Source organism: Phacochoerus africanus, chromosome X (assembly GCF_016906955.1).
Source record: "Phacochoerus africanus isolate WHEZ1 chromosome X, ROS_Pafr_v1, whole genome shotgun sequence".
In the NCBI taxonomy this organism is placed as follows: domain Eukaryota; kingdom Metazoa; phylum Chordata; class Mammalia; order Artiodactyla; family Suidae; genus Phacochoerus; species Phacochoerus africanus.
This window is the reverse complement of record NC_062560.1, coordinates 61,195,560-61,215,888: the sequence shown is the minus strand read 5'-3', so window position 1 is coordinate 61,215,888 and position 20,329 is coordinate 61,195,560. Positions and strand designations below refer to the sequence as shown.

At 43.9% G+C, this 20,329-nt stretch overlaps 1 protein-coding gene across 2 annotated transcripts; it reads left to right on the top strand.

Moving 5' to 3' along the window:
* Positions 1-9,955: 9,955 nt before the first annotated feature.
* SLC7A3 (solute carrier family 7 member 3) lies at positions 9,956-15,298 on the top strand. Of its 2 annotated transcripts, XM_047765638.1 has the most exons (12): positions 9,956-10,146; positions 11,153-11,556; positions 11,891-12,049; positions 12,230-12,407; positions 12,603-12,715; positions 12,843-13,065; positions 13,238-13,377; positions 13,473-13,575; positions 13,820-13,986; positions 14,158-14,324; positions 14,675-14,783; positions 14,906-15,298. In XM_047765638.1, exons 2-12 carry the CDS (start codon positions 11,187-11,189, stop codon positions 15,034-15,036), a joined length of 1,860 nt encoding a protein of 619 aa, XP_047621594.1. In that variant the 5' UTR covers positions 9,956-10,146; positions 11,153-11,186; the 3' UTR covers positions 15,037-15,298. The 2 variants fall into 2 exon arrangements, with proteins under 2 accessions (XP_047621594.1, XP_047621595.1); XM_047765639.1 differs by lacking the exon at positions 9,956-10,146 and having other exon boundaries at positions 10,163-11,556.
* Positions 15,299-20,329: the final 5,031 nt, after the last annotated feature.

Genomic DNA, 20,329 nt, shown 5'->3' with positions numbered 1-20,329 from the left:
TTAGTAGGGGATACAAAAAATATGAACATGATTATTCTTTTATATAAGAAGTGCTATGTTAGATATATAAACAGAAGAACGAGATTGGCTCTACCTGAGTAGTGGATGTTAAGGTTTGCTTTTTTTTGGGGGGCTGCAACATGCAGTGGCTTGATGTGGGTTCTCAGTTCCCAGACCAGGGATTGAACCTGGGCCTCAGTGGTGTGCTGAATTCTAACCACTAGAACACCAGGGAACTCCTTGGATGTTAAGATTTTAAGGAATCAATACAAGTGGGTTTTTAATTCTCCTTAATTCTCTGCCCTGAATTAGAGAGACTTACTCACCTGGTTGGGCGACCTAGGCCACCCTCACAGAGAGCATATCAGAATGTACCCTCTCTGCAGGCAGGATAGCTTCAAAAGTGGGAGCTCAGGAAGAGCTGAGCAGGACATCCCCAATACATTCTCTCAGAATTATTAGTCAAGATATTCAGTTTTCTTTCCAGAAAGGAGTAGTGGGGAGGCATACAGGGAAAGAGGTTCATTCCCTAATGAAGAAATATCTGCCTGCTCTGACCTGTGGAGACTGGCCTCTCTCTGTCTTACAGTTCTCTTGGGACTGTGCAGAAGAGTTCCATTCCACCCCTGAGGGCAGAGGTGGGCACAGGACCCAGGCTTGACCATTCATGGTAGCCCATAAACCTGGGATGGGCACAGGTCTCTAGAAGGGCCAACCAGATTCCTCATATGAGGTTAGTATGTGGACAAAGATACTGGGGCTTGAGAGTCTTTCTTGGATTACAATTCCTAAGGATATACTCTCCCCCCTCTCTCTCTCAAGCTGCCACAAGGAGAGAATCTGTGACAGGAGATAAACAGAGAACCAGAGCCTAGAAAGAGGGAGCCCTCATGACATTGTTTGAACTCTGTTCCTAAAGTGAGATCTTTTCTTGTACTTCCCAGTTATATGAGCCAATATATTCACTTTCTTTCTTCCCCCGCTCTTTTTTTTTTTGCTGTATCTGATGCATATGGAAGTTCCTGGGCCAGGGGTCAAATTTGAGCCGCATCTGCAGCCTATGCCACAGTGGATCCTTAACCCATTGTGCTAGGCTGAGGATCCAACCCTCAACGCCACAGAGACAAAGTGGATCATTAACCCACTGCACCATAGCAGGAACTTCTACTTTCTTGTTTATACTAGTTTGAATTGGATTTCTGTTAAAAAAAAAAAAAAAGGGTCAGTCTTGAAACATGAGTGGGCATTAAAAATTTTTTTTTATTAAAGTATAGTTGATTTAGTGTTCTGTCAATTTCTGCTGTACAGCAAAGCGACCCAGTCATATACACACGCATTCTTTTTCTCATATTATCTTTCATCATGTTCTATCACAAGTGATTGGATATAGTTCCCTGTGCTACACAGCAGGACCGCATTGTTTATCCATTCTAATTGTAATAGTTTGCAACTGAGTGGGCATTTTTAAGCTAAGAAGGGAGGGGCATTTCAGATAAGAGACACCGCATAGGTAAAAGCCAAGAGGTTTGAAATGTTCAGCTGTGACTAACATGATGTCAAATAAAGAGATAACTGAAAATGAAAGGAAATTTTATGTAGAACAATGTTGTAAATATCTCTTCTTAATAAAAGAGAAGGACATTTTCTTAATATGGTCAAGAAAATCCCAAACCAACAGGCACCATACTTACTCCCTTGTAAATTGAAAATAAAACAAAGGTGCCTATTATTGCCACTGTTATTTAATATTATAGTGGGTGTTCTGGCTAGTGCAATAAGATTTGAGACAGAAATAAGAGGAATCAATATTTGAAAAAAAGAGACAAAAATATTACTTGCAGATGGTGTGGTTTTTGCCTAAGTATTCCCCAGATAAGTGAAATATACAAAAATTGGTAGCAATCTTGTATACCATAAATAGCCAGTTAGAAAAATACAATGAAAGAGGTACTGTGCATCATAGTAAGAAATATATAGGCGTTTCCTTGCGGCGCAGCGCGTTAAAGATCTGATACTGTAACTGCAGGGGCTTGAGTCACTGCTATGGCGTGGGTTTGATCCCTGGCCCTGGCCCATACCATGGGAGCGGCCAAAAAAAAAAAAAGATATTCCCTTAAAATGGATTTATGAATTTATTATGATTTCTTTTAGAATGTCAACAAAATTTTTCTTGAAACCCTATACAGTCTGTTTTGCTCTGGGCAACATATGCATTTCTGAAAATCACCCAGCTATTCAAAATTGTGCAATAAAGCTATGTATATATATATATATATATATATATATACTGAATCACTTGGCTGTACACCTGAACCTAATCTAAACCAACTACACTTCAATTAAAAAAAAACACTCAGTGTGATTATGTGTTAGGTTCAGGTATACAGCAAAGTGATTCATATATATATGACTTTTTTCAGATTCTTTATAGGTTATTACAAAATATTGAGTATAGTTCCCTGTGCTATGCAGTAGATACTTCTTGGTTATCTATTTTGTACATAGTAGTGTGTTCATCCTAAACTCCTAATTTAGCCCTCCTCTTCGATAACCATAAATTTGTTTTCTGTGTCTGTGAGTCTATTTCTGTTTTACAATAAGTTCATTTGCATCAATTTTTGAGATTCTACATATAAGCCATATCATATGATATTTGTCTTTCTCTGTCTGACTTAGTATGATAATCTCTAGGTCTATCCATATTGCTGCAAATGGCATTATTTCATTCTTTTTATGTCTGAGTAATATTCCATTGTATATATGTAATACATCTTCTTTATTCTCTCCTCTATTGATGGACATTTAGGTTGCTTCCATGTCATGGCTATTGCAAATAGTGCTGCAATGAACATTGGGGTGCACGCATCTTTTCAAATTATGGTTTTCTTTGGATATATGCCCAGGGATTGCTAGATCATTTAGTAGTTCTTTATTTATTTATTTATTTATTTAAATTTTATTTATTTATTTATTTATTTATTGCTTTTTAGAGCCACACACGTGGCATATGGAGATTCTCAGGCTAGGGGTCGAATTGGAGCTACAGCTGCCAGCCTACACCATAGCCATAGCAATGCCAGATCCAAGCCATGTCTTCGACCTACACCACAGCTCATGGCAACACTGGACCCTTAACCCACTGAGCGAGGCCAGAGATCCAACCCGAAACCTCATGGTTCCTGATCTGATTCGTTTCTGCTGCACCACAACAGGAACTCCTAGTATTCCTTTTTTCAGTTGTGTTTTTTTTTTTTTTTTTTTGGCTGCCCCATGGTGTATGGCGTTCCTGGGCAGGGATCAGATTTGAGCCATAGTTATGCCTATGCTGCAGCTGTAGCAACGACGCCAGATTCTTAACCCACTGTGCTGGGCCGGGGATCAAACCTGCACCCCAGCACTGCAGAGATGCCTGGATCCTGTTGTGCCACAGTAGGAACTCCTATTTTTAGTTTTTTTAAGGAAACTCTACACTGTTTTCCATAGTGATTGCACCAATTTACATTGCCACCAATAGTGTAGGAGGGTTCCCTTTTCTCCACATCCTCTCCAGCATTTATTGTTTTAGACTTTTTTTTTGTCTTTTGTCTTTTTAGGGCCGCACCCATGACATGTGGAGATTCCCAAGCTAGGGGTCTAATCGGAGCTACAGTTGCTGTCCTACACAACAGCCACAGCAACACCAGACCCAAGCCGAGTCTGGGACCTACACCACAGGTCATGACAATGCCAGATCCTTAACCTACTGAGCAAGGCCAGGGATCGAACCTTCAACCTCATAGTTCCTAGTCAGATTCATTTCTGCTGTGCTGTGACGGGAACTCCTCTTTTAGACTTTTTGATGTTGGCTATTCTAACCAGTGTGAGGTGATACCTCATTGTGGTTTTGATTTGCCTGTCTCTAATAATTAGTGATGTTGAGCATCTTTTCATGTGTGTTCTGGCCATCTGTATGTCTTCTTTGGAGAAATGTCTATTTAGATCTTCTGCCCTTTATTTTGTTGTTATTTTGGTTTGTTTCGTTTTTTTATGGCCGCACCTGCTGCATATGGAAGTTCCCGGGCTAGGAGTTGAATCGTTGCTGCATCTGCTTGCAGCAACACAAGATTCTTAACCCACTGAGCAAGGCCAGGGATCAAACCCAAATCCTCACAGGGACAACGTCAGGTCCTTAACCTGCCGAGCCACAGTGGAACTCCCATTTTTTTTTTCAGCCAAGCCCTCAGCATGTGGAAGTTCCAGGGCCAGGGACTGAACACAAGCCACAGCAGTGACAATGCCGGATCCCTAACCCACTAAGCCACCAGGGAACTCCCTTCTGCCATTTTTTGATTGATTTGTTTGTTTTCTTGACATTGAGCTACATGAGCTGTTCGTATATTTTGGAAATTAATTTCTTGTTGGTTGTTTCTTTTGTAAATATTTTCTCCCATTCTGTAGGTTGTCTTTTCATTTTGTTTATGGTTTCCTTTGCTGTGCAAAAGCGTTTAGGTTGGTCAATTGATTTTTGACAAGAGTGCTAAGACAATTCGGGGTGAGGAGGAAGAATAGTCTTTTCAATAAATGGTATTAGGACTCTTGATATCCACATCAAAATAATGGATTTGGACCACTACCTCACACCTTGTACAGAAATTAACTCAAAAATGGGGATTAGCAATGAGATCCTGCTGTGTAGCACTGGAAACTATGTCTAGTCACTTATGATGGAGCATGATAATGGGAGAAAAAAGAATGTATACATGTATGTGTAACTGGGTCACCATGTTGTACAGTAGAAAATTGACAGAACACTGTAAACCAGCTATAATGGAAAAAAATAAAAATCATTATATTAAAAAAAAACCGATCAAAGATCTAAATATAAGAGGTAAAACCATAAAACTCTTTTAGGGAAACATAGGTGTAAATCTTTGTGACCATGGATTAGACAATGACTTCTTACATATGACACTTAAAGCAGAAGCAATTGAAGAAAAATAGATAAACTTGACTTCATCAACATCAAAAACTTTTGTGTATCAAAAGACACTGAAGAAAGTGAAAAGACAGCCCACAGTATGGGCAAAAATATTAACAAATCTTGTATCTGATAAAGTTCTTCTAGTGTTTATACAAAGAACTCTTAAGACTCAACAATAAAAAGACAACCCAGTTAAAAATGGACAAAAGATTTGATAAATTTTTCTCAAAGAAGACATCCAAATGGCCAACAAGCACATGAGAAGATGTACAACATCATCAGTCATTAGGGAAATGCAAATCAAAACCACAATAAGATACCACTTCACATACTAGGATGGCTATGATTAAAAAAAATATAACAAGGAGTTCTCGCTGTGGTTTAACGGGATCAGTGGTGTCTTGGGAGCTCTGGGATGCCAGTTTGATGCCCGGCCTGGCACAGTGGATTGGGGATCTGGCATTGTGGCAGTGGCGGCTTGGGTCTTGACTGTAGCCTGGATCTGATCCCTGGCCTGGGAGCACCATATGCCATGGGGTGGCCAAAAATGGACAAATAAAAAAGGTCTAACAAGTGTTGGTGAGAACTATGCTGCTGATGGGACTGTAAAGTGGTACAGCTTTTGTGGAAAACAATCTGGCAATTTCTCCAAAGGTTAAAAATAAAGTTACCATATGACTCAGCAATTCTACTCCTAGGTATGTGCCCAAAAGAATTTAACACGTATGTTCACAGAGAAACTTGTATACTAATGTTCATAGCATCATTATTCATGATTGCCAAAAAAAAAAAAAAAAAGGAAAGAAAAGAGACAAGCCAAATGTCCATCGACTGATTAGTGGATAAATAGAATGTGGTATTTCCATACAATGGAACAGTATTTGGCAATAAAAAGGAATCAAGTACGTACTTGTACATGGTACAACATGAATGAAACTTGAAAACATTATGCTAAGTGAGAGAAGCTTGTTTGCAAAAGACCACTAACTGTATGCTTCCATTTATGTGAAAGGTCCAGAATAGGCAAATTTATGGAGGCTGAAAGTAGAATTGTGGTTGCCTAGGGCTGGAGTGAGGGGATCGGGATGAAATGAGGAATGACTGCAAATGGGAATAGGGTTTCTTTGGGGGATGATGAATGTGTTCTAAAATTGATTGTAGTTATGGATACACAACTCTGTGGCTATATTAAAATCTACTGAATAGTACACTTTTAAAGATTGAATTTTATGGTTTGTGAATTTTATCTCAGTTATCAAAATAATACATACTATATGCTTCCATTTATATAAAGAACAAAAACAAGTAAAAATAGAAGTCTAGGTTGTTAAAAGTTGGGATAGAAGTTATCCTTGTTGGAGGGAGGAGTAGTAACTGGATGGAAACATGCAGAGGATTTCTGGGGTACTGATAGTGCTTTGTTTCTTGATGTGGGTGCTGTTACATGAATGTGTTCATTTTGTGAACATTCGTTGAGCTGTACACTTATCATACCAGTGTGTACATTTCTCTGTGTATACTATACCTCAATAAAAAGTTTAAAAAATGTAAGCTTTGTAAATACAAGCAGCAAACACTGGAAAATATTTGAATCATATATTATAGAAGACAGGTTAGTCTTTTATAAAGAATTCATCCTAATTTATAAGGAAAGCTTCAGGACCCAAATAAAAAAGAAAAAGAAAATATTCATATCATCCAAAAGAAATATTAATTCTAAACAGAATGAACTTTCTACCTCTATTTTATTTTATTGGCCAATGACTTGTTTAAATTATAGCTATGTTGGTGAAATTGCGGTAGGGCTGGTTTACTCTAACATGGCTGATAACACTAAATGTAAATTGATAAACATCCTTGATATAAATTGATAAACATCCTTTGGGAAAGCACTGTAACAAGTATCAAAGTTCATAAATATGTTCATTATCTTTTTTTTTTTTTTTTTTTTTTTGCTATTTAGGGCCACACTAGCAGCACATGGAGATTCCTAGGCTAGGGGTTGAATCAGAGCTGTAGCTGCCGGCCTACACCACAGATTCAGCAATGTCAGATCCGAGCCATATTTGCAAACCACACCACAGCTCATGGCAACACTGGGTCCTTAACCCACTAAGCGAGGCCAGGGATCAAACCTGCGTCCTCATGGATCCTAGTCAGATTCATTTCTGCTGTGCCACGATGGGAACTCTGTGTTCATTACCTTTAACTAATAATACCACTCCTGGGAATGAAGTCTAAGAAAGCAATTCAACTAAATAGAGACATTCTATTAATGAAGGTGTTTCTTAGAATAAAGGAAAACAGGAAACAACCTGAATAAATGTTTAAAAGTTTAAATATAGATTGGTGCATCAGTGCTATGGAATATTATACAGCCACTAACAATGATAATTTTGAATACCAGTAGTAATTTGAAAAATATCTGATCATGAAAAAAGGAGAGTACAAAATTATATAAGATAATTTATATATAGACAGAGACCATAACTGAGCTTGCAAAAACACAAACAGTTGGTTTGTTAGGAATTATGGGTGCAGGTTTTTTCCTGCAGTTTTCATTAGAGTTACATTGTTTTATAATAAAAACAAACAAAAAATTCAATGTTTTGCACCTGGCCATTATATCACAAGAAAGAGATAATGAAGTTGGAAAAGGTCCATAATGATGGAGGACACCATGGAACCACTGGAAAATTAAAAGCTGAGGAAGGAAATACAGTTGAATTCTACAAATTCATGAAAAGGATAGATAGGTAAATGAGAATAGTTGCACAAAATCTTGGAATGCTGAAGTTGGAGGGTACCTCCTGATGCTTCTAATAATTGACGAAGTTTTATTAAATACTTGAGCTTTTATTGAATAATTAGGTCTACTGTTAGTGTTAAGTCCACTGTTAGCCTGCTCATGCTAATCTGGTCTTTACATGGGTCCCCGACTTTAGTTCATGCCTCAATCCCTTACAAATTAAGGGGCCCTTATATATTCCAATCTATACCAATGACTTCTTTCCCTGAATATTTACAACACTAATCTGTCAATTAATCTTATAATTGAATCAATCACCTAATCTAAGTAACCAGATAATTATCATACACACTAAAATGTTATTCTGAATGTATCACGTTTTTATTGAGTTCTTCCATGAGCCAGCAGAAAGAGTTGACCTCATAATCTTATCTAAGCATTTCAAAAACCTGCAGAATGTGTATATTATATCCCAAAACTATGGCTCAGAGATGGGAGATAATTTGCTCAAGGTCAAAGTGTCTGAGCTGGGAATTTAACCTAGGTCTGACTCCAAAGACTGCACTTTTTTTTGAGTGTGTGTGTGTGTGTGTGTGTCTTTTTGTCTTTTTAGGGCCCCATGGCATATGGAGGTTCCCAAGCAGGGGGTCGAATCAGAGCTGTAGCCGCTGGTTTGGGCCACAGCCACAGCATCTCGGGATGAGCCTCGCCTGTGACCGACACCACAGCTCACTGCAACACCGGATCCTTTAGCCCACTAAGTGAGGCCAGGGATCAAACTTGCGTCTTCATGGATGCTAGTCAGATTCACTTCCACTGAGCCACGACGGGAACTCCCAAAGACTGCATGCACTTCTAACCACTATGTAATACAGTTTCAATTGTATTGTGTGTGTTTTCTTTCCCTAATTAGATTTTTTTTTTGTCTTTTTGCTATTTCTTTGGGCCGCTCCGGAGGCATACGGAGGTACCCAGGCTAGGGGTCGAATCGGAGCTGTAGCCGCCAGCCTACGCCAGAGCCACAGCAACGCGGGATCCGAGCGGCGTCTGCAACCTACACCACAGCTCACGGCAACGCCGGATCGTTAACCCACTGAGCAAGGGCAGGGACCGAACCCGCAACCTCATGGTTCCTAGTCGGATTCGTTAACCACTGCACCACGACGGGAACTCCCACCCTTAATTCTTGAGATGTCTTGGTGAAAGAGAACACACCTTCACAACCTTTGTTGCTCTGTTGTGAACTGATTGGCTGATGGGATTAAGGGTCTGACACCAGGTGTGATCTTTCCATTCTTCTGCTCCTCTTCCCAGAAACTCCTAGCCTAAAAGGGCCTGTCTCCCTGCTGGTGCTTCTCTCAGATTGACTTTGCTTACTGCCACACCTTATTTTCTTGTGCTTTTGAATGAGGTATATTACTTGTGGAGGCAGGCACTGAAGTCCAGTATGCTAGGTTTATGTCCAGAAGGTGGTCAACAAATAATTATGGTGTTAGGTCAGGCAAGTTATGCCTCTGAGCCTCAGCTTACTCATCAGTAAAATGGAATTAAATAAACTGCCTCCTCTAATATTTCAATATTGTCAGAACTTCATAGTTAATATTTAGTTTAACATTTATAGGAAGTTGGAGATCCATTATGGAGAGACTGGGGCCTAGAAATCTAGCTGGGATTAATTATCTGTGTACAGGTGGTGGTTGAAATCATCTTCCATTCTCTTGCTGACTGCATTAGGAAAACACCCACGGTGGAGGGTGAGAACTGAGGGGTCAGAGTCAGGTGGCTGTCCACAGTCTGGTAGGGTCCTTGGGAAAGATTTCAGGGGTAGAGTAACCTCGTGTAGAAAAGAAAGCTAAGGAAGAACGAGAGAGTGGAGTTGAAGGTTCTCCTGTGCTGTTCTTCGCTCCACCTCTCACCCCTCCCCCACCCCTGCCAATCACTGATTCTGACTATCAAGGCACAAAGGTAGAAAATCCCCTGGGGTCTCAGGCCGGGGAAGCTTCTTATTGTCCTGCTCTGACGCCGAGCGAGAAAAATGGGAGAAAATGCTGCCCTCCCCCCTTTCTCGCTCCCTGCCACGCTGGTCTTGCTGTTGCCAGTGGGAAGCAATCTCAGGCCCCACGCAATCCCTTTTGCAAAGCCGGAGGTGGGGGGTGGGAAGAGAGAGGGAGAGAGAGGTAGGTGGGTGGGTGGGTGGGGGTGTGTGTGTGTGCGCGCGTGTGTGTTGTGTAGGGAGGAGGATTGGGGGTGGGATTCCGTGACGTTACCGGCTCCGCCTCCCCGTGTATATAAGGGGCGCTTGGCGCGCAACGACCCCAAGCAGCAGCTTTGAAGCCTGAGCTACTGAACTCGGCATCCCCAACCCAACTCGATTGAACTCAGCCTCACCGAACCCTATCCGAGACTCTCTGCGCCCTGGGTTTGCAGCAGCTCCCCGGTAAGCCTTGGGGGCCGACACGTGTGTCGGGGCGGGCAGGCGAGGGTCTAGGCATACCTAGGATTCTCTGGCAACCATGGCATGCAGTTGCATCAACGCGGCTGTAACCTGTTGCTGGCGAGACCCCGGCCCCGGGAGCCAAGGTTCCCATCTCCGTCTCAGCTGCAGACCTTTTCTAGATGAGGGCACAAGAAACTGGGAGCTGAGTCGGGGGGCAGAGGGCGGAACCCCTCCTCTCGGGTGCGAGCAGTTTTGGGCTGCTCTGGGGCCCCTCTCAGGGCGCATCTCCAAATCTTTTAGATGTCGAAGCCCCGCCTCACTGTTGATGCTTGCTGGTCAGTCTAGCGGGGCGGGAGGAAGTGGGGGAACATTTGCTTACTCCTCTGGGCGACGGCAGCGCCAGTTACACAGTGTGGGCTTGGTGAAGAGGGATGGAATCGAGTCGGTGCTCACTTTTGATCTGTAGCCGAGATCAGTCCCCCCTCCCTCCGGGCATCTAGGAACCATGCTTGTTTGAAGCCCTGGGGCAAGCGCCGAAAAGGAATGTGGATATTGGGTGTGAGAAGGGGGTTCTCCCCAGAGTTGCTGGCGCCTCCTGAGTGGACTTCTGTTTAATTCCCAAAGAGCCACAGGCTGGGGGATGAACACAAATGAGCTTCCCTGGCTCCTGGGTTGGGGGTCTAGGATAAACCCTAGAGTTTCCCTGCCAAGGAAAGAAGAGACTAATTGATGGAGCACCTCCTAGGTGTCAGACCACTGAACTATAGGGAGCTTTCACAGGCCTTTTCTCAAATGAGGTCCTTCCACAAACCTGTGAGGTATTGTTATTCCTACTTGCCTAGGAAGAAACTGAGGTTAGAGGAAAAGTGACTTGCCTTTGTCCCTTCAACATCCTCCTCCCATCCCCCCACAGCTCCTTCCCTTGGTGGAGTGGGTATTGTAATTCACTCTTAGAGCTTAGGGATAATGAGCCCTATTGAAGGTCTTTTGTCTTGTTTTTCACCAGATCCTTCCTAGCATCCTCTTCAATTCCAGCTAGAATGCTGTGGCAGGCGCTTTGCAGATTTGGTCAAAAGCTGGTACGCAGACGTACGCTGGAGCCAGGCATGGCTGAGACTCGCCTTGCCAGATGCTTGAGCACTCTGGATTTAGTGGCCCTAGGTGTGGGCAGCACGTTGGGTGCAGGCGTCTATGTCCTGGCTGGCGAGGTGGCCAAAGATAAAGCAGGACCATCCATTGTGATCTGCTTTTTGGTGGCTGCCCTATCTTCTATGTTGGCTGGGCTGTGCTATGCAGAGTTTGGTGCCCGGGTCCCCCGTTCGGGTTCTGCATATCTCTACAGCTATGTCACTGTGGGTGAACTCTGGGCCTTCACCACTGGCTGGAACCTCATCCTCTCCTATGTCATCGGTGAGATGGTGGGGCAGGGGGGATCTACACAGCCAATGAAGGGGTTTTGAGCCAGGAAGTGAGCTATTCAGCATTTGCAGGACTTAAATATCCATAAATGTGTGTGTTTGTTGTGTGGGGTGGGGTGGGGGTGGGGGGCACCCCTGGGAGGGTTGAGGGTATGGAGAAATTGTTCCTTCTCCTTAATTCTCTCCTAGTTTCCTTAATTGACTAGTTTTGATTCTTAAAAAGTAAGACTAGGTGAAAATAGCAGGAATTCTTGCAAGACTGGTCTGGGGGAGGGAGGAGAGGAGAGAGGAAACTTGACCCCATATTTCTCTCTCTGCTCCACCAGGTACAGCCAGTGTGGCCCGGGCCTGGAGCTCAGCTTTTGACAACCTGATTGGGAACCACATCTCTCAGACCCTGCAGGGGAGCATCTCACTGCATGTTCCCCATGTCCTCGCAAAATATCCAGACTTTTTTGCTATGGGCCTTGTGTTGTTGCTCACTGGTGAGGCAAGGGACAGGGCCAGTGACGAGGGTGGGGCGGCTAGGCCTGGAAGCTTGGTGGAGGTGATAGCGGTGAGAAAGAAGAAAAGCTGGGAAGGAGTGGTATGCACATAGAGGCGGGGAAACAAAGCTTGGACTGAGGCCTTTCCTCCTCAGAGTCCTGAATGCCTCTTTCCCACAGGATTGCTGGCTCTGGGGGCTAGCGAGTCGGCCCTGGTTACCAAAGTGTTCACGGTGGTGAACCTTTTGGTTCTCGGTTTTGTCATCATCTCTGGCTTCATTAAGGGCGATCTGCACAACTGGAAGCTCACAGAAGAGGACTACAAACTGGCCATGGCTGGACTCAATGACACCTATAGGTTAGGAGACTCAGGAGATGCTGAGCTGAGAACATGATGGGGAACAGGGGATCCATGCTGAAGGATTCTGGATCGGGAGTGGGGAGGAGTAGGAGCCCAGGCCTTGAAAAGCCAGCTCAGCAGTTGGGCATTCGGGAAAAGGAACAGTCTTGGTTGAACACACCCTTACCTTTTCTACCCCTTCTTTCACTTTAGCTTGGGCCCTCTGGGCTCTGGAGGATTTGTGCCATTTGGCTTCGAGGGGATTCTCCGTGGAGCAGCTACCTGTTTCTATGCATTTGTTGGTTTCGACTGTATTGCTACCACTGGTAACACACAGTCCTTCTCTTCTGTTGGGGGCTTGGGCACTGTGTGTGCTCAGGCTGTGAGCAGGTTGGGGGTGGTAGAGGAGCCAGCCTGCTTCTCTGACTCAGAACCTTGTGCCCCTTCCTGCAGGGGAAGAGGCCCAGAATCCCCAGCGTTCCATCCCCACGGGCATTGTGATTTCACTGTTCGTCTGCTTTTTGGCCTATTTTGGTGTCTCTTCGGCACTCACGCTCATGATGCCTTACTACCAGCTTCAACCCGAGAGCCCCTTGCCTGAGGCCTTTCTCTATACGGGATGGGCCCCTGCCCGCTATGTTGTAGCTCTTGGATCCCTCTGTGCTCTTTCTACCAGGTCAGTGTCAAAAGTTTCCTCTCCTCCGCTGTTAGAGTCTCAGGTGATAGCATTCCACACTGATGAATACCCCTCAAAAGGGCTGTGAGGAGAAGGTGGAGACACCTTAAGCTCCACAGTCCTGAGGAGAGAGATGATGGTCAGCTCATCCCATTCCGGCCATTCTTTCTAGCCTCTTGGGCTCTATGTTCCCCATGCCTCGGGTGATCTACGCGATGGCAGAGGATGGCCTCCTGTTTCGTGGCCTTGCCCGCATCCACACCAGCACACACACCCCCATCGTGGCCACTGTGGTCTCTGGCATTATTGCAGGTGAAAAATCGTCTCTGCTTTTCACCTCATTGTTTCACCAACCCCCTCCACTTTGCTCTTGGCCTTGGCTCATGTTTTCTGCCCATCAATTTCAGCGTTCATGGCATTCCTTTTTGAACTCACTGATCTGGTGGACCTCATGTCAATTGGGACCCTGCTTGCTTACTCCCTGGTGGCTGTTTGTGTTCTCATCCTCAGGTGAGGCTCCCTCCCTCTGAGTATGGTGGTTTGCGTGCTTATTCTTGGATGAGGAGTGATAGGGATCTGCTCCCACTTCCCCTCTGCCTTCATCATCCTGGTTGTCCTTGAGGGTTACGGAAATCCATCCCTGCCAAAAAGAGCGGCTACCTTAGTGGTGACAGGGAAGATTGACCTGCCTGGGAGAAGATGGTTGGAGTGGTTACGCGTTGTTCCTAATACTGCCTTCTTCCTCTTGCCTCAGGTATCAGCCTGACCAGGAGATGAGGAACGAGGAAGGTGAAATGGAGTTGCAGGAGGAGAAGATCCCCAAAGCAGAGAAGCTGACCCTACAGGGACTATTTTTTCCACTCAACTCCATCCCCACTCCGCTCTCTGGCCAAGTTGTCTATGTTTGTTCCTCACTGCTTGGTGAGCATTGAAATTTTTCTCTGGGGTCAGCATGATGGTGGGGTGGTGTGTGGTGTTTGGTGGCTGAGGAAGAGCTAGAGAGAGGGTGACCCTTCTTGGAATGGGGAGCCTAATGTCTGAACATGTTGGTCTCAGAGTTGGTTTTGATGTTTCTCCACTTGACTGTTGAAGCTCTACTGCTGAGTGTCCTTTGCCTGGTACTGGCCCAGTGGTCCACTCCACTGCTTTCTGGAGACCCAGTGTGGATTGCAGTGGTTGTGCTGCTCCTGCTGCTCATTACTGGGTTCACTGGGGTCATCTGGAGACAGCCACAGAGCTCCACTCCCCTTCACTTTAAGGTAAATGACCTTTCTCATTCCCTCGCAACCAACCCATCTTGGAAGAATAGGATCCAAATAACTTGCAGTCTCATACACCTTCTTTTATTGGACCAAAAGGAAAGATATAGGAGGTACCTCACCAAAGACGTCTTCTCTGACCCTTCTTAGTTCCTTTCCTGTTCCATTTCCCGAAACTTTGCATATTTGCGTATTCTTAGAATCCCGTGTGAGGTACACTACATGAGTGGGCAATGAAATACACAGCATGAGTAGGAGCTGGACTCTCCCTTTCCTGGCTTGAGTAGCTCAGGGATCTCTTTCTATAGTACCTTGTGGTCTGTACAAAGAAGATTTTGCTTTGTTCGCAGGTACCCGCTTTGCCTCTCCTCCCACTAGTGAGCATGTTTGTGAATGTTTACCTTATGATGCAGATGACAGCTGGCACCTGGGCCCGATTTGGGGTCTGGATGCTGATTGGTAGGTATCCACTTGGGAAGAGTAGGCCTCTTGGGTGTCCTGTTCCAATTCCTTTCCCTCTTGGTTTCCAGTAGGAACCCCATTAAGCCTTTACCTACCTCATTGCAACCTTTCCCTGCTAGGGTTTGCTATCTATTTCGGCTATGGGATGCAGCACAGCCTGGAAGAGTTTAAGACTGACCAACCCTCACTCAAGTCTAGGGCCAAAACTGTAGACCTGGATCTCAGCAGTGCCTGTACCCATTCAGTTTGACATCATCACAACCCGAATGCTGTCTGGTATCCCTGCACAATAACGGAGAGTACTCCTGACCACACGGAGAGCTAGGCTTCGCATGGGATGTTGGAGGGGACACAAATAGAGCTCTGTATTTATTGTGGAGTGAAGGATGTGTCTTTGCTGTTTCTCATCTTCTTTTTTTTTTTGTTTTCCTCACTTGTCTACTTTTTAATCGTATCTGTAGCTGCTTACTGGCTTTAAAAAAATTATTATTAAAAGAAACTAGAAAAAGAAACTATGTCTTGTTCTTTGCTTGCTAGAGATGACATGGAGCCTGACTTTCTGTGTGGAGAGCTTCAGATAAGTGTCTTTTGTTTGCTCCAATCACCGCAAAAGTACCTGTTGTGCCTATGTGTGCTTCTTGTTGGCTCGGGGTTTGAGTAGGGTGGTGTAAGTAGCCATCAAGTCTAGTCACACTTCAAGGAACGATCTTGAGATATGTTTTCCCCTTGCTGCACTCAAGGTTAGGCTCTGAATAAGTAGATGGCCACGTCGCTGGGATTTGGGGGTGGACTCTGATCTCAACACTGACATTGGTCAGGGCCTACACTGAGACCATTGTCTTCTGTTCTACCCCTTTGAGTTGGACCCGTCCCAGATTCCTGTGAATGCCTGAACAACAGAAATTTTGGCTGGGGCATTTGGTACTGCTCGGAGGAGGGGTGGACAATAGGAGAGGTTTGGTAAAGGACTGGGTATATGTATAGATACTGATCATAGCAAGGGAACACAAGTTAGAGGTCTGTTCAGACCAAGAACTATTCATCTGTTAATTCAACAGATACGTGAGGAGCTCTTATAAAAACGCCAGGCCTCATGCTGGGTGTCGGGGATACAAATATGAATAAAACAAAGTTCCTTTCCGTAAGGAACTCCCAATCAGGGGGAGACAGTAGGTCAAAAGGAAACAATGGGATTTGTCCCAGGGCAGGGGTAAGTTCTTAGTGTTGCAGAAGCATGAAGGACATGCTCGACTTAAGTCTCTGTTTTTTGTTTGTTTGTTTGTTTGCTTTGAAGGGCCACACCTGCGGCATATGGAGTTTCCCAGGTTAGGGGTCAAATCAGAGCTACAGCTGCTGGCCTATGCCATAGCCACAGCAACTCCGTGTCCGAGCTGAATATGATCGAGGCCAGGCATTGAACCTGCAACCTCATGGTTCCTAGTTGGTTCGTTTCTGCTGCACCATGATGGGAACTCCATTGACCTAGGTCTTGAGTAGGTGTTTTTTTTTTTTTTTTCCCTCGGTCTTTAGTCTTTTTAGGGCCGCACCTGTGGCATACAGAGGTTCCCAGGCTAGGGGTCGAATCAAGAGTTGGAGCTGCTGGCCTACACCACAGCAACTTGGGATCCAAGCCACATCTGCAATCTACACCACAGCTCACAGCAATGCCAGATCCTTTACCCACTGAGCGAGGCCAGGGATCCAACCTGCGTCCCCATGGATACTAGTCAGATTCGTTTCCACTGAGCCACGATGGGAACTCCTTTAGTAGGTCTTTATGAAGTGGACTGAGGGGAGGGATTGTCTGCTGGTGAACAGTGAGCCCAAAACCATGGAAGTGTGAAAAAGCTTATTATACTGGGGAGTATGGCACATAGTTTAATGTACCTGGAGCGTGGCATATACAGGTTTGTCATGAAAGACAGCAGACTACCCAAATGGCCTTGTATACCGTACCTAGGAATTCACATGTTATCCTTAAAAAGGTGTGTGTGTGGAAGGGAGGGGATGTTGTCATTGAATGATTCCAAGCAAAAGGAGTGGTTAGATTTTTTAGTCTGGCAGCAGCAAGGAGGATGGCTTGGTGGGGGAATTTAGAACCATGTGAATAGCTGCCATTTATTGAGTATATGTTATATGCCAGGTACAGTGCATACCATCTCTTTTAGTTCTTGCAATAAGCCAATGAAGTAGATGTAATGATACTTATTTATTTTACAGGTGAGAGAACGGCTTTTATGTAAGAAATATGCTGTAGGTCACATAACTTAGAATAGTCAGAGCCAGGATACAAACCTAGTTCTGTGTAATTCTGCATCCTATGCTCTTTAACCATTGTGACATGGCTAGCAGTAATTGGTTAGGAAAGCACTGTTAGTCCTTTGGGCAGAATATTTTAGGGGTTTTGGTTCTTGGGATGTAGGAGGTAAGAATGAAGTGGACAACTTAGATCTCTGGGTGAATGATCAAATTATTAGCCAAGATGGAGAGTGTAAGAGGAAGAGCATATTTGGGGAAAGATAAATTCAGTTCCAGATATGCTTAGTTTATAAACATAGGAGTTTAGCATCGTGTAGGTGAAGATACATAATCACCTATTGGAACTTTGAACTAGGCTAGAGGTTTAGGCTAGAGTCAGAGATTTAGGAATTATCAACTCAGAGGGCAAATGAGTATGTAGTGGAAGCTGTGTGTGGGGCTGAAGATTGCCTTCAGGCAAAATAAAATCAAAAAAATTTTGCAGCACAAATTGTATCATTTACTTTATACATGAAGAGCTCTTATAAATCAATAAGAAAGAGATGAATAACTTGATAGAAGAAAATGAGTAAAGGAGAGCACAGGGAACTCTACTCAATATTCTGTAATGACGTATATGGAAAAAAAAATCTGAAAAAAGAATGGATACATGTACATGTATAACTGAATCACTTTGCTGTCCATCTAAAACTAATACAACATTGTAAATTAACTATATGCCAATGAAATTTAAAGAAAATGAGTAAAGGATGTAGTTTTCAGAAAAAGAATATAAAACACCAACAAATGTAAAAAAAGACTCAATCTCACTTATCAAAGAAATGCAAATTAAAACCACCATGAGAATTCAGTTTTTACAGACCAGCAAAACGAATTTCAATGACAAGGTGTTGACAAAAAGAGGTTAAGCAGGCAATCTTACGCATGATGGGGATATGTATACTCTTGTAACTTGTGGAGAGTAATTTGATGATATAAGAATTAAAAACAGTCCTTTTAATCTGACATTTCCACTTATAGAAATTATTTTTTTAAAAACTGTAAGGATATTTTGAGTGATATTATTCATAATAGCATAAAACTGGGAATCTACCTAATGTGCACCAGCTAGGAAGTAGTTAAGTTACAGTACATTAGTTCTGTGGAATATTTACACAGCCATTAAAAAGATGAAACAGAATTATATGTGCTAAGAGGTGATAATGGAAAGAGCTCCAAGATATACTTTAGGTATTCCTGTTGTGGTGCAGTGGAAATGAATCCAACTAGGAACCATGAGGTTGTGGGTTCGATCCTTGACCTCGGTCATTGGGTTCAGGATCCGGCGTTGCCATGAGCTGTGGTGTAGGTCGCAAACGAAGCTCAGATCCCACCTTGCTGTGGCTATGGCTGTGTCTGTGGTGCAGGCCGGCAGCTTTAGCTCTGATTTGGTCCCTAGCCTGGGAACCTCCATATGCCATGGGTGCGGCCCTAAAAAAGCAAGGAAAAAAAAAAAGATACGCTTTAAGTAGAGACAAAACAAAATGGAACAAAAACTCAAGAACTCAAGGTGCAGAATATTTGCGTGAAAGAACAAAAGAGGATGCATTTATACATCATTTTTTTTTCCTGGGAAACTTAACTAGCAACCTCTCATTTCTCTTTTGTACTTTTCCAGTTTTTACCAGGTACAAACACTACTTTTAAAATTCTTTTTGGAGTTCTTGCTGTGGGGCCATGGACTGAGGATCTGGCTTTGTCTCTGGTGGTGCGGGTTTGATCCTGGCCCAATGCAGTGGGTTAACGATCTGGCATTGCTGCTGCTGTGGTGTGGGTCGCAGTTGCAGCTCGGATTCGATCCGTAGCCTGGGAAATTCCATATGCCGTGGGAACGGCTGAAAAATAAAAAAAAAAATCATTTTATAATCATCATAATAGTAAAAGATTGCAGGAAACTCTAACATTGAAGGCGTAGAGGAGGAGAAGGGCTCTGCAGGAGGTGGAGAAGGAATGACTGAAGAGACAGGAGAGTGATGTGGAAATCTAGGGAGGAAGGAACTTCTAAGGAGCCAACAATGCCAAATGCTCTCTAGAAAGCCCGGTTAAATAAAATGAGGACAGAAAGGGTTCATTGGTTTTGTCCATTAGGACGCAATTGATCATGTCGAGAGCAGTTTCTGTCAGATGGTAGGGGGGATTGCAGTGATTGAATGAATGGAAGAGGACAAGGCTATAGGCGAGCATTTCAGGGCAATAAGCTGAAGAGAGTTGAGAGAGAGGTGGTTTTTGGTTTTGCGGTTTTTATTGTTTTTTAAAGACGGGCAATTTTTGTATTTATATGCTTAAAGGAGATTGTCGATGGAGAGAGCAATATATCTTGGAACTTATAAACCATTTGTGAAGGAAGGAGTAGTTCTGTGATTTGGTTCTTTAGTCTTTTTTCATTCAGTGCAGTTTTCCCCAAACCTCAGACAGGTAGGAATAACCTTCATGGGTTTTTCTCTATTTGTGTAATTCCCGTACTATTAAAAAAGAGAACCAGGGGTTCCCATCATGGCACAGTGGAAACAAATCTGATTAGGAACCATGAGGTTGCAGGTTTGATCCCTGGCCTCGCTCAGTGGGTTAAGGATCTGGCGTTGCCGTGAGTTGTGGTGAGGGTTGCAGAGGTGGGTTGGATCTGAAGTTGCTGTGGCTGTGGCATAGGCCAGCAACTGTAGCTCCGATTGGATCCCTAGCCTGGGAACCTCCATATGCCAAGGGTGCGGCCCTAAAAAGACAAAAGACAGAAGACAAAAACAAAACAAAACAAAAAAACCCCACCATTTTTTTGGGCCACACCTGAGGCCATGCAGAAGTTCCCAGGCCAGGGACCTGAGCCACAGCAGTGACAACACTGGATCTTTAACCACTAGGCCATCAGGGAACTCAAAAAACAAACAAACAAACAAACCACCATTGTTTAAATTCACACATACTTATTTAATAAAGAAAACATGGAGTTCCCGTCGTGGTGCAGTGGTTAACGAATCCGACTAGGAACCATGAGGTTGCGGGTTCGGTCCCTGCCCTTGCTCAGTGGGTTGACGATCCGGCGTTGCCGTGAGCTGTGGTGTAGGTTGCAGACGCGGCTCGGATCCCGCGTTGCTGTGGCTCTGGCATAGGCCGGTGGCTACAGCTCCGATTCGACCCCTAGCCCGGGAACCTCCATATGCCGTGGGAGCGGCCCAAAGAAATAGCAAAAAAAGACAAAAAAAAAAAGAAAACATTTTGCCACTATCATAAGTGGAAAACAAAGTATTTTC

Excerpts from the sequence above, each read along its gene's own strand:
- SLC7A3 (XM_047765638.1), top strand. The coding sequence starts at position 11,187 with ATGCTGTGGCAGGCGCTTTGCAGATTTGGTCAAAAGCTGGTACGCAGA. Across the intron at positions 13,378-13,472 it reads GGTCTCTGGCATTATTGCAG|CGTTCATGGCATTCCTTTTT; the intron begins GTGAAAAATCGT and ends CATCAATTTCAG. Across the intron at positions 13,576-13,819 it reads GTTTGTGTTCTCATCCTCAG|GTATCAGCCTGACCAGGAGA; the intron begins GTGAGGCTCCCT and ends CTCTTGCCTCAG.